The sequence below is a fragment of the Nuphar pumila genome, chromosome 11, assembly GCF_984573655.1.
Source record: "Nuphar pumila chromosome 11, dmNupPumi1.hap1.1, whole genome shotgun sequence".
Lineage (NCBI taxonomy): Eukaryota > Viridiplantae > Streptophyta > Magnoliopsida > Nymphaeales > Nymphaeaceae > Nuphar > Nuphar pumila.
Window position 1 is genome coordinate 116,580,531 of NC_143259.1, and position 14,649 is coordinate 116,595,179.

At 40.3% G+C, this 14,649-nt stretch overlaps 1 protein-coding gene across 1 annotated transcript; it reads left to right on the top strand.

Moving 5' to 3' along the window:
* The first annotated feature begins 343 nt into the window (after positions 1–343).
* Positions 344–3,942, top strand: LOC149823019 (organelle RRM domain-containing protein 2, mitochondrial-like). The gene is made up of 4 exons (XM_089980490.1): positions 344–502; positions 2,931–2,999; positions 3,101–3,207; positions 3,535–3,942. The coding sequence occupies exons 1-4, from the start codon at positions 367–369 to the stop codon at positions 3,658–3,660; spliced, it is 438 nt and encodes a 145-aa protein (XP_089836616.1). The 5' UTR covers positions 344–366; the 3' UTR covers positions 3,661–3,942.
* Positions 3,943–14,649: the final 10,707 nt, after the last annotated feature.

Here is a 14,649-nt window from a genome sequence, read left to right on the forward strand (position 1 = left end):
ATTTAGGAGCATAAAATCAAAGCCATATCCTCATCCGATTACGATCCGATATAGTTTTGGTTTAGCAAATCGGACTAAATGAAGTCGGATTTGATTGAAATCCGATGCCTAATTGGAATCTAGATCCACATTGCTATACACAGTTAAATACAGACCCCTGGTTTAGCTGTCCATGGCCGTTGATGCAGTTGAGTCCAAACCTAGTTTTCATCCGGGTCCATCCAGATCGAACCCACTGGTTGTCCATTTCTGTAAATTGGGATAATAGAAGATCCTGAAAAAGTAATTCCCCACCTTAAAACCCCAGAATTCCCTGTGCCTTTGCAAAAGCGAGAGAGCGAGAGAGGCCGCTGTTTGGTCGGAGAGATGGCACTGAGGGCAGCGGCAGCAACTAGGACGAGCGGTTTCCGGCGCCTCTTCTCCTTCTCCTCATTCTCTCCGCCTCCTCCGGCCACTCCTCCCCCGCCGGCGGCCGATCCCTCCACCAACCTCTTCGTCTCAGGTACTCTGTCGTCCCTCGCTTTCGATTTCCGTGTTTCTGTGCCTGACTGTGGCAACAACGAACTCCCACCTTGCATTTTTTTCGATTTGGAATGATTGATAATTTATGGTCATTTTGGATCTTGGAGATTGGGGCTCTAGTTGCTGGTTTCTTGCTTGTTTGTTGGCGTTTCTTGGGAAAGATGGTTCTTGTATTTGATTTTGCAAGCGTGCGAATGATTTTGTATTCGGGAAAATGTGAGATTGATGTAGCATGCTGGTGGTGATCGTGCTTGGTCATGAACTCATGAACTCGTTTTTTTTTTAATGTTGGGTTTCAGATTGCAGATGGGTTTTCATCTATTTGTTTCAGTTTTAGCGTGTAGTTGGTGGTTTGCTGTATGACTATAGCTGTAAAAATATGACCTTTGCCCGCTTAGCTTACTTAGATGGTTGGTGGTTTCCCTCTTTTTCCCTTGTGCTGTCAGCTTTGAATGCTTTCTTCACGCGGACTTCAGCAGGCAATTGAGTGCTAAATAGGAATAAGTAACTAAAAAAATCTATAGACATTATTGAGGAGTTCTTGTTGCGATGAAAAGTTTGTTGGTTGAGCTGAGGATTTTTAGCACGGTTTCTGTTTATTTTTTAGACAAGTTGTTGCCTTAGCGAATGCATCTAAGTGCAATCTTCTGGTCTTCCTTTGAGAGAATGAGTGATTGATTATCAGTGTTCTATAAATATCCTTGCTTTCTTTGCTTTTAAGAAATGAATTTTATAATCTGGAGAAAGATAATATTAGATTGTTTCTTAGCTATAGCTGGTTGGAACTACCATATTCTTTGATTCTGCAATAAATTTTCATTTCATTTGCCTGTAGCTTTAAGTTCCACATAGGGCTCTAAACGGGGATCATTGGCTCTTTAAGCCTTGAAGAGGACTTGAACCTCCACGTTCTTTAGCACGAGATTTTGGGTATCACATGTGTACCATTTCACCATCAAGGCATCTTGAAAGTGAATGTATTCCATGAATATGATATCTATCTATGTAGTATGATATATGGAATATATAATAAAGATTGAGTGCTGGAGTATTTCTATCGATCAATCATGTTATATGGGGCCAAGTCGGACATCAAATTACTTCGATTTGAATTATCTTGGGGATTCCTTATATATATATCAAAAAGATGTACAATCAAACCTATTTCTCGATTCAATAGAAGCCCAAAGAAGTGAATATGGTACCCAAATAATGATAATAAGGTCCGATTACACCTCTTCCTAATCCTAAATAGAATGCAATGATGTGGGGATCCATATCTGTGTCTATTTACATACATTCTAATGACCCCTTATCATAGCACAATGAGAATGTACATCGGTTGAAAATGGAAAATGACATTACTTTATCTCTTCTCTTTTGATCTTCAAGTGCTACTGTTCACTGTCAGTTCAAGCTAGAAATAAAAGCTCTCCTTTCATCCTATGCCAATTTTTTTTCTTCTTCCAATGCATGTCATTAATCATCTGTTCTAGTCTTAAAAATGCAAGGGTGGTAACCTTGTTAGTGGAAAGAGATGGTATGAGGGTCCCTTCAAAAATAGGTATTCTTATTTCTGCATATACCATTGGTAATAGTGACAATGATTGGGTACAACTTGATGTGGGTCACTGAAGAAGTGGATAAAGATTGCAATAAAAGTATATATATGTTTTGTTTATATTTATGTTCAAGTGTTTAAATTGTGCTATCCTCATAAAGTGAACTCAGTTTGGTTCATTAAAGAGTCCAAGAATAAAAACTAATATAGGTTGATACAAGGCAATTTATGTTCAACTGCAAACCATTGTAATATATGGTTTAACCAGGTATAACTCATGAGTTTTAATATGGATCTTCTATGGATCCAGTTAGCTTTTGACCTAACTTTAACACAGTTAGTTCCTGCTTGAATTTTAATAGGATCCAATAAACCCCTTGTGTAGCTGAAAGACATAGATGCAAGCTGTATCAATCCAATCTGAATCCATAGATGCCTTCTGATGGATCATTTTTTTTCTAACATAAAACACAAATTTTTGAGTCATGAAATTTGGTGTATTGAGTGCCATTGATTTTTTAATCTCTTGAAAAACCTACTTGCAATTATGTTCACATGATCCAAAACCCATTCTCTGCTAAAAATCCATGTCGATTACATCTGTAGGGTCAGATCTACCAAAAAATTGAAAACAAACTGGTGTTTTTTTACTAGATATGATGTCAGTAGCACCATGTCCAGATATCACGCACGCACACACACACATATAGTTAGTTCTACTTTCTTCCTGCAAATTGATTATACAATTGGCAGTGATGCTACTATAGTAAGTTATTATGACTACTCACTCATACATTATTGGTGCAAGATTGTTCTATTTCCTGACTTAATCTCACTGGATTTGCAGGGCTTAGCAAGCGTACCACAACTGAGAAACTTAGAGAATCTTTCTCCAAATTTGGTCAAGTAATCCAAGGTGTGTTCTCAATTCATTCTGCTTATTCTTGGAAGATAATTAAAGATAATCTGAAATGGTTGAAAATAGTAAATAGTACTTGAATGCTTTTGTCTTTGCAGCAAGAGTTGTCACAGACAGGGTTTCTGGATATTCCAAGGGATTTGGTTTCGTTAGATATGCCACCATAGAGGAAGCTGCTGAAGGAATAAAAGGAATGGATGGCAAGGTGAGATCAAACTGAATCAAGCCTACAGAATTTGTGCTTTTGTGAAGATAAATAAAATGAAATATCAAAATTTTCTTCTTTATAAATTAAAAAATTATCGTTTGTCTTCTGTATACTGAAATTTTATGTATTTAGAGAGGAGGGAGGGAGATATGGTTAATGCATTTCTTTGTACAAACTGGAATACTAGGTTGTTAGCGTTTTGGTTGATTTCTTGCCCCTAAAACGAGTTTTGCCCTTGATTTAAGATTCATAATCAACACGTCACCTAGTTACAAAAAATAATGATATAATATGAAGCTTATCATTTGGCTTTTTTCTTTGCAGTTTCTTGATGGCTGGGTTATCTTTGCGGAGTATGCAAGACCTAGACAGCCTACACCACCTCCTGCTAATGAATTCCCATCAGGTTCCCTGCAAGGTGAAATTGATAAAAGAAACATGAGTTTTTAGTGGACTCATGCAAACTGTTTTAATTTGCTGGTTAGCTTCAGCAGTAGGTGGCTTTATCATGATTGGCAGAAAGCTGGTTAATGATGGAGAAGTTTTGGAGTCCAGAATTCTGTGAGTGAAAAGATGGTGAGAATTAGGAAGCTTGGTTATATTTAAGTTGAACAAGATTGGATGCTGATTCATAATTACAATTGTTGTTTGGATGAAACGTTCTAGATTATGATATAGACTTGGAAAATAAGCAAAGGACACTAGCTTATGAATGTATGGTTGTCTGTTCTGGCGTTGGATCTTTTTTGCAAAGTTCAAAACATGGTCACAAGTATCGGCAATAATTTGAAAACTTAAAAACCATATGATCCTAATCATTCGTGATATTTTCAAAATTTTGTCTGATCCTAAAATATCATGTTATTAACACTTCCTTCTAAATTTCGTACATTTTATACTTTCATATGTTCAGTTGTCCAAATTTTATATATGTTGACATTTTTCCTGAGACTTTCTCCAAAACATACTTGTAATTTGTTTCAAGTTTTTCCCCAAAATCAAGAAATCTAAAGACACATGCATGTGCTCACGTATACTCTGCTTGTGTGTGTGTATGTGTGTTCAAAACATACTTGTAATTTGTTTCAAGTTTTCCCCCAAAATCAAGAAATCTAAAGACACATGCATGTGCTCACGTATACTCTGCTTGTGTGCGTGTATCTGTTCAAAACCATTAGCGATGAAACATGGCATGGGTGTGACCTTCCCTGACCTCTATATAGTTCCATCTGCATCCACCATTTGGCTGCAGCTTGCTGGGAGTGCCTGCCTATGGGTCAGGTATAAATTTACACATTTTTTGATGACATTACCGGTGAGTAAATGAAAAAAAGACTAATAAAACATGACGAGAGAGATGCAAGGAAATGATGCTTGCAAGGAAGCAATTATATTATATTGTCATATTTTTCTATTGTTTTTGAAAGTTGCATTGTTGGAAGGGGGGGAGGCGGGAGGGGGATTATGATGCATGGCAGTTTGGATGGCAATTAAGTTTCTCTAGCTAAATGGCAGTGCATACTTATTCAATACAGCACCAATTTATATGTAGCCGATACTCTCCTATTCTCGGGCTTACGATCAACAATGTCCACAAAACTTCGAGTAGCTCCATATAGTGTTCAGGAGGAATACCAGTTTGTTACATTTACGAACATGAGATACATTGTAGGCCACAATTTTAAAGTTTATCACAAGAAAAAAGCACTCTCTCTTTTCAAACTAACTTTGTAGAAGAAAACCTTTTGCCAACATCAACATGTTCTAGATATACAGGACAATCCTAACCGGACAACGGACCACTTGGAGAAACACTAACAGCAATCATGTACAGATATCATGCATAACTGAACATATGCACAACTCAACTTAGTGTCGCATCTGCAATCTCTTACTGAAATAAAATGTCTAGAGAGAAAATCTTGGCAATCTTAGCTAGTCAGTAGGTAATGAACTGAGCTTTTTCTCCATTGCTTCAGTGTGTTTCCCTGACCGTTTCAACTTCATAGCCTGTGCCTTTTCTGCTTTAATCTGCTTTTCCAGCTGGGCTCATTCTTGACTGAGATGTATACTATGTTCAACATTTAAACTGATTTGCCGTTTTGTTGTGACCTTGCCTCTAGCTTCTTGACTTTGTTGGCTGGTTCAGGAGATTCAAGGCCCTGCAAGCCTATTGCCTGCAGAGCACACATAAGTTGAGGATCAAGGAGATCTTCAACAAACACTTCATCTGTTGCCTTTGCACTACTATCATGACCACTTGATTCTTCCATTTGACTTTCTAGAGCTTTTGCCGATTCACATTCCTTTTCAGACTCCTCTATTCAACCCTCTCTTCTTAGCTGCAAAGCTTGCTGCTTGTGAGCAAGGGCCTCCTGCTGCAACTTGAAGTGGTCTCGAGCAGGAATTATGAGCTTGCTCCTGTTTACTTTCAAGAAATGTTGAAGTTTCACTGGAAGCAGAATCAAGTGGCAGAGCAACTGTTTGCTTGCTTGAAGCCGTTTGAGTCTGTTGTACTTTTCTTTGAGGATCAGATGCACACACGGGATCATTGCCTACATTTGCCTCTTCACCAGCTTCGAGGGCCTTCTCCAAGATCTTGGCACGCCACAATTCTTCTCTAGCTTCTGCAAGCTTTCCTTCACTTTTGAAAGCAACTGCTTTTCTTTTGTGAGACAGAATCTCTTGTTGAGACAACTCGATCCATTTGTCCCTGGGGAGATGTATTCTTATCCCAACCTCTGCTTCTTTCTCAGCTTCATTATATGAAATCTTTGGGAAGGTATTATATGCTTTTTCTTGCTCTTTAGCCATAGTAGCAGGACTATCACCAGAGAAAATCCTAGCCTTGCTATCTGTTTTTTCCTTGAGAGGGTCCAGTGTTGCATTAGCTTCAGAGATTTACAGCAGTGGCACAGATGATATTCGATCTTCTGAACTGCAAGTTGCAAGAATTCGACTATTCCAAGCCTCTCCTGCCAGTAAATCAGGTACATAAGATAGCTTTGCTGCTGTGGAAGTGACATTACCTGGATACACTGAATTGTCCGCTCTCTTACAGGATTCGGCAGACCCACTAACAGTTTGATCATGTTCATCCTCCCAACTGAAACCTTTAAGCATCGGTAACAAAGACGGATCATGCATGTCTTGCTCTGTCACCCCTTCCATTTCTTCTTCAGGGGACACGGCGCCTGAAGTCACAGAAACACCATGATGTTTATCGATAAAGCCTGAACCCTTTCTAGAAGTGCATCCTTCAGTAGTTGCTTTTCTTGGAGCATTTTCAAACTCATCCAGTAGAATTTCTAAGGCTTTGCCTTTCTTCAATTCTTCTTCAGCTTGATCTACTCGTCCCTCTCTCTTGAGTGCAAGAACTTTTAAGACCCAATATCTCTTTCTGAATTTCTGATTTGCTTTCTGGTGGCTGTGTGAATCCAACACTGTTTGTAGTTTTAGTAGGCTCATTGTCAATTGTAAGTTCATGGTTGTCCTCTGAAGATTTTAATATAGCAGTTTCCCTTTGTGTGTTGGAATTACCCTCAGACTCGAATCCTTGAAGGTCCTTCTCAAGTAGTTTGGCTTTTTTTGGCTGCTTCATAGCTTCTGCAACATTGCGTTCCTGTTTTAGTCTTAGGGCTTCTCTTTTCAAAGAAAGCACTTCATTTCTTAGTGTTTCACCGTTTAGAGAAGCAGGTGGTGGCACAGAAGGTTCTTCCTTTACAGCTTCTTCTTCAAAGCCAAATGATTTCATGGCTGCATCAATATCCGGATCATTCATATCATCATCTGTTACCTCAAAATTACCATCAATAACAATCTCATCCCCCATATCTGCTAACTTGCTCAAGTCAAAGCCAATGATGCTGGAAAAGTCCTTGGTCGTATCCTCGTGGTTGTCATCATCCATACTACGGATGAGAGCAGCTATTTCATCATCGGCCAAAAATGGGCCCTCTTCTAGTTCCTTCTCTAAGATTTTAGCCTTCTTTAATTCTTCTTTTGCCTCTGCAAGCCTGCCTTCACTTTTCTACTTTAGAGCATTTCTTTTATGAGCCATTACTTCGGTCTTGTCAAGATCATTGGTTTATTTATTGGGACATGGTTTTTTAGGCATTTCTCCAAGAAGATTCATCATTTCACCCTCCAAAGTCATTGATGCGGGCTTTTTCTCTACATCTTCTGAATCTGCTTCAGACCATCCAAGTTCTTTTAGTTCAAATGTGAGGTCAACTTTTTGTTTACCATGTTTATCTAGCTTGCCCTTTCTGGCAGAATTTAAAGGAGGATCATTTGCTTTCTCAGAGCCATAATAAGGCTTTCTGCTGCTCTTTTCCAATGCCTGTTCCAGTGATGCAGCTCCTCTCAAGCTCTTTTCTATGCTTAAGGGCACCGAGTGCTTTATCAGATCTTCCTTCTCGTTTTAGAATATGATACTTTTTCTTCTCCCTTGATCTCTTGCTCAATTCCTCTGGGCTAGAAAACTCCATTTCATCTATGCTAGGAGTGAGGGCGTCAGTAGAGCTGCTCCCATGGATGTCATCTTTGCTGTTCTGGGTAGATTCAATTTCCTGCATGTTAGAAAAAGAAGCAGCTGCACCACTGCTGGCAAGTTCTTTACTCATATCAGAAGACATCCTCAACGTATTTCTCTAAGTCGAATCCATCCTCTGGTCTTGCTGCTAATCTTGGTCGGCCTAAAGAGAAGCACGAGGAATATGATATACAATTCTGTTCATGCATGTGCTTGTTTCCAAGCATAAATACGCATGACTATCTTGTCAGTTACAGTTCTAGATTTCATAAAACCAATGTGCAAACATCTTGTTCCAAGACTTAGGTAAAGGTGTACATAACAATAATAACTTGAAACAAAACAAATAGTATTCTAGCATATACCAGCGTTCTTTTAATCCTGCAGTGGTGTACTTGACAGTACAAGAATTCCTCACCCCTTCCATTAAGACAAATATATTAGTCTTCAGGTACCTGATAAGTTCTATAGCATTCAAAAGCCATCATATACACACTGATCTACAAAAATTTTCTTAGTATTTTTGTAGATCAGTGTGTATATGATGGCTTTTGAATGCTTATCATGTACCTGATAGCTTCTAAAGCACGGTGATTATATTGCAGAAGCAGGTCAGGTGCATTTTTATTACACGTATTCACCATTTGTCATTGCACGTTAAAGATACCAATAGATTCAGGGAAGCCATCATATACACACTGATCTACAAAAATTTTCTGCTTAAACATAAGATTCTTTCTTCTCAAGAACAGATACGAAAAAGGATGAATTTTTTCCAGGTCTAATACATATATTTTCTCAATTCTGTAACTTTGTCTCGATGGGTGTTTCCTATGTATAGCTCAAATTTCAAAACTGATGAAAGAACTTATAAAAGCCTGAGTTTTTATCTTCACGTGAAGGAAAAATATGTTGAGCAACAGTCAATAGGGCAGCAGAGCTGACACCACAGGACGTCCACTCCTAACTGGACAATATCCTTGCATGGATGCTTTACCTGCATGGTTTTGTTTTCACCTTGCATGCCGCAACAAACTCAATTTCTGTGTTCGGCGGACTGCCTGCCCGATCAAGACGGGAGATGTCTTGTGGAGGTTCTCGGAGCATCTATTCAGGGGGCCTCGGAGGTCTCCTGCTTGCAACCCGTGCATCCACAACCTTGCCCAAATTTGTTAGGTTCGGGGTGTGGGTCACAGGAGGTCGATGACATATTCGTCATATAGGGTATGTCCTTCACTGAGGCTGAGCGGGCACTAGGAGTGCAGATTTCACCCTAGCAGCTTTCTTCGATCCAACAACAGATTGTTCTTCGGGCACGATCGGCGGTCAGGGTCGCAAATAGTCTTCGTAGAGCTAAATCTTTGGCATGTTCGCAAGCCCAGCTTCAAGTAGATGGCTCCAACTCAGTTCGACAATCAGTCAGGCAAAGGCGTAATGGGGTGCTCTCTGATTATTTATCACGAAGATGCGTATTTGGAATATTAGGGGCATGAATTGCTCCCGCAAGCGTTTGTTTTTAGCTAATTGGATTAGATATGAAAGTTCAGACGTCATTGCAATTTGTGAAACCAAAATGAAGGATATTTCGTTATCAGTGGTGTCTTACTTATGGAGAGGTGCGGCATATGCTTTTAAATCGGCCGTTGGGTTTGCTGGGGGCATCATGGTTCTTTGGAAAACTTCTTTTAAGGTGGCGATAGTGGATATTGGTCATTATTCCATCTCTCTTTCTGCAAACTTGATATCACAGAAGGATGCTTTGACAAGAGGATGAAAGATTCTATGGTGATTGGGGTTGTAGTCATATCATAAAAAGAGTGAGGAGAACAAAAAAACTCAAAGAGTCTGATCAGAAGTATTAGTTGAATACCAAGTTCATCAACTTTTGCTAAACCTCCATTTATTTTTCAAGATGAAATTTTGTTGCAAACACATGGAACCTGCTTGTTTAGTGTTGTTATGAGTTATGAAAGGGTTGCAGCTGGGGCAAATGTGCTAGAGAGAGAGAGAGAGAGAGAGAGAGAGAGAGAGAGATTCAAGGTGAAACAATTCTCCTTTTTTTTTCTCTTAAATCCCATCAACATTTTTTTTCTCGATAGGCAAGCTGGCGTTAGCAAACTCCTACCAGTTTAATTAAAATTCAAGATGATTTGTACAAAAAATGGAGGAAATTCCTATAAGCAAAGGCGCCAGTCAGGGCGAAGATCTTACCAAATTTATATCATCCCCAATCTACCTGATCTCGCTAGGGTTCTGGCCAAAAAATTTAAATTGCATTTTTTTCTGAGTGACAATCAATAAGACTAAAACTATTGCACGGGTATATTTGGCGGCCTCCTTTGCCCTTTCATCAAGTTCTTCATATTGCTTTTTGCTGCTCGTTGAGTCTTTTTCAAAGTTTTTTGGTCAATTGTTAAAGCTGACCTACTCCACTTGTTCGATGAATTCTATCGTAATGCAAGGCTGCCTAAACCATACTATGTGACGGTCATGTCTTTGATTCATAAGAGGCAAGGGGCGTTAGACATATCCAACTTCAGGCCGATTTCGGTGATGGGTGCTCTGTATCGCATTATATCTAAGGTGTTGGCTAATCGGTTGCACACTGTCATTGATCAACTTGTCTCTCCGAACCAGGGGGCTTTTATTCCAGGTTGAAGTGTGCAAGGGTCTTTTATTTGTGCAACTGAGTTTTTTCACTCTTTATAGTCGACTGGAGCACCATACTTCTTGCTAAAATTGGATTTTCACAAGGCTTATGATAGTCTGGTATGCGATTTTCTGTTTGAATCTCTAACAAATATGGGGTTTGGTAGCCGGTTTATAGCATGAGTTAAGGAGCTGGTCATGAAATCTGTGTCGTCGGTTTGCATCAACGGACTGAGAGAGGAAGAATTCAAGTTGGCTAGAGGTGTGCGACAGGATTGTCCCCTAGCCCCTATCATTTTTAATATCGCGGTAGAGGGTTTACCTATTCTCATGAAAATGGCAGAACAAACAGGCTTCTTGGATTCCTTGGGCATTCTTAGTTTTGTTGGTCACACAATTCAATATGCAGATGATATTATAATATTTGGTCATGCGAATGTTAATCAAATGTCCAGGTTGTGCTTCATTATTAAAGTATTCGCTATAATTTCAGGCCTTCGCCTGAACGAGAGTAAGTGTGCTCTGGTCTTACTCAATGCTGACCCTCTTCTCTAATCGGCTGCTGCAAGGATCTTCAACTGTCTGATATCCGACCTTCCTGTTAATTTCTTGGGTCTATCGTTGCACTCACTGCAGCCATCAGGAACTTCGTCTTGGATGTCTACTATAGAGTGAGTGCAAGGGAGATTGCAGTCTTGGAAGGCTCGATATTTATCTTTTGCGGGACGATTGACGCTAATTCGCCATGTTTTGGCCCGATTACCATATTTTCGTATAAGCATGTCCATTATACCGACGACAGTTGAACGAACGATTAACTGTTTGCTTTCGCACTTCCTTTGGTCTGGGAATGCGTCTCACAAAAAGTACTCGCTTGTTTCTTGGCAGCAGATCGTTCTCCCGAGGCAGCGAGGCGGCTTGGAGATTCCAGCTCTGAGAAAGAGGAGCATCGTTTTAGTCTTGAAGTGGGCATGGGTCGCTTCCACATGTTCATCTCCTTGGGCTACGTTTATTAGGCAAAAATATGGTAGTCTACCTGACTCCCTTCTTTTGACGCCCAGTTCAGTGTGCCATTCGTTCATCTGGCTGGAGTGGCGGAAGACACTTCACTCCTTCAGTGGCAGGGATCTTAGGCTTGGCCATGGCCGCCCATGGCTTCACTGGGCCATGACGAGCGGAGATAGGTTCTCCATTAAGCAAGTTTACCATTCCTAGTTGCCATCCGGGATGGACTGGTTTTCCACTGATTGTATATGGGGTAAGGGTCCCGCTCCAAGGGCAAAAGCTTTGGCGTGGCTAGTGGCTCTGGATCGTGTTCAAACCCAGATTAATGTTAGGAAACAGGGGCTTCAATTTCCCAGCATGTGTGTTCTTTGCGAGAAGATAGTAGAGGACACGACTTACCTATTTAGGTTTTGCCCGATCGTTCTAGACCTATTTTTTCAAACTTGGGGTGCACCGTCTGTTCAAACTCGTTCAAGTTTCGTTATTTGGGACCTCTTGCTTGATCCCATGATTTTACGACACAAAAAAAATGAAGATTATTATGGCGGGTATGGTTGTTTTCAGCATGGTGGGTGATCTGGATTGAAAGAAACAACATCTTTTTCAGGGGCATCAAATTCGATTTTGGAAGGCTTCGCCAACGGGTTATGTCGGATGTGTATCTGGCTCTTAAATTACATAGTAGAGACAGGGGTTGGATCTGCTGAACTGTGCACCTCTTACTCCTATGTTCCTCTCTCATCCAATATTTTGTTGAATGTATTTTGATAATGTTGAATGGTGAATGTTCTCTCTCTCTCTCTCACACACACAATTGTGTTTTGACATATCAACTGAACTTTGGCCGCGTGTGCTGATTAGTGCATGTATTCACACGGCCATCATTTTTATTATTTTTAATAATAAATTCTTTTAATTATTAAAATAACAAAAAACAATTTTGTATTAATTAAAAGTTAAAAATTTGTATCCTCATGTCCTACTTTTGAAAACAATTTTCAAACTTTGCTGTCTAACCTGTGATGCGTGTCCTTGTATCTAGCAGTGGCGGAGCCAGAAGTTTTTCGTTGGGTGGGCAGACTTCGGGTCTCGGGGACAATGCTATGGTCTTGAAGAACGATCCATTTATTCAGACCAGTGGCAAAGCCAGAAATTTTTCGCTGGAAGCACAGTCGTTCGTGCAGAGATAAAACTTAAATAAGCATTTTGATGCTATTGGTTGCAGTTTGACAGTGTTTTGTTTGTTGATTTCACTAATCTCAGACTGGGCCTGGACCGAAATTTGCAGTGTTTTTTGTGGATTTAATTAGGCTCTGTTTGAGAGCCTTGCACAGAGATGGAAACACCGTGTCCATGTGCTGCCAAAATATGGTCTTGCCAAAATGTGGCGTCTGAGGATGGAGTTGCCAAAAGCATCCTTTGATGAATGTTCTTGAAATGTGATGTTGGGGCTGCCAAGTCCATTCCCAATGGAGTGTTTTGTGTTTTGGGAACACTGCAGCTCCCAAAAAGCAGAGAGCATGAGAACACGGGGGAAGCCACAATAAAGCCCCTATTGACTGTCACACGACTGCTGTTGTTTCTTTAACACAGCTGGGGCACGTAAGGCTCTCAATCTGGAGTTTTACATCGCAGGGAGGTGGCCTCATTATGTGACCTGGTTCTTGGTGAGGGTTCCTTTGTCATAAAAAAAATGATCTTAATCAGAGCCTTAATGTGTGAAATGGCCGAGTCTAGTTGCCATGATGTCCAGACAAGAGCGCTGGCATTCACGTTAATAGAAAGTTCAGAGACAAACCACAAGTAGAGCTTGGCTTGTTTTATGAACAAATACAGTTTGGATTGGGCATGGTTTCTTCCGTATTTGGGAGGTAGGCGTCTGAGGCAGTTGAAGAATTGTAAAAGTGAAAGGTCTTCCCCTATTTTCATGTTTTATTTTACTTTTTTTTCAGGATTTCTGGATGAAGCAAATCTTAAATTTATTTCAAGATGTTCCCTTGCCGAGAAAATCCTGATACTGAGATTTGTGATATTAGTTGTGTTTCACATTTTAGGTCTTGGTGCACGTCTTTTTGGAAGTTGCACGAATCTCCTGCATTGGACTGTTTGACAAACCCAGACAACATCAAGTTGGGATGGAGAGATCCATTTTTTTTTTTGGTTTCTAATTCTGGGGTGGGCGACCGCCCACCCATGCCCACCCCTGGCTCCGCCACTGGTATCTAGGTGTCTTTGTGACAGGTAACAAAAAAGTCCAAAACTGGAAAAGAAAAATCAAGCCTTATTTTCCAGGTTTTCGCAGGAAAACAGTTCAAATCTTGAATTTTGGGACAGATTCTGAGGTGAAATATTTAAATTTTCCCGGACCATAATTGTTCCATCGATCACAGTGAAAATAAGGAAGAAAAGAACATGGTTGGTCCAATTGGATCCTGATTCCAAACCACGACCAATAACCCTAAACTGTAGGTGATCGGTTCCTCACCTGATCCATGCTGTTCAGATATCATATCTGGTATGGAGGAGAGAATTTTCTACTTGAATAATATTTGGATTGACCTGAACCTGACTTGAGCAACATGTAGGACGGGTTATATGATCCAACCCAGTGAACACACTGCTTTCACATATATTTGTATTTTAAACAAGTACCTTCTATACCCTCTAAATCACATGAGTTGGTTTTGAAATTTTATTTTCTGAATTTATAACCGAAGAAACCGCTTCCAGCACGAAGACCTGACCATGCTGGCTCAGCCTGCGATACTTATGGTCGTCCCACGGCATAAAACCCTGAGGCTAGGACCCCTGCCCTATGGGCCTATGCTATGTGTTGGCTTGCACAGAAGGGCGACGCCCATGGGAATCAAGCTTTGACTGCCTGTCTAGCAGCCAAGGTCCCACCCCGCTATGCTAACCCGCCTTAGGCTGGTGTGGGTGCACCTTGGCTGGTTTAAAATCATCCGTTCTTATTTTTTTTCATAATAGAGCAGGGGGAATTAGGGCACTCTTCCTTTTACAAACATCTCTTAGGTGATCGGTTCCTCACCTGATCCATGTTGTTCAGATATCATATCTGGTATGGAGGAGAATTTTCTACTTGAATAATATTCGGGTCAACCTGAACCTGACTCAAGCAACATGTAGGACATGTTATATGATCCGACCCAATGAACACACTACTTGCTTATATATTTGTATGTAAACTTTATTTTCTGAATTTATAACCTGAAGAAACTGCTCCCAGCATG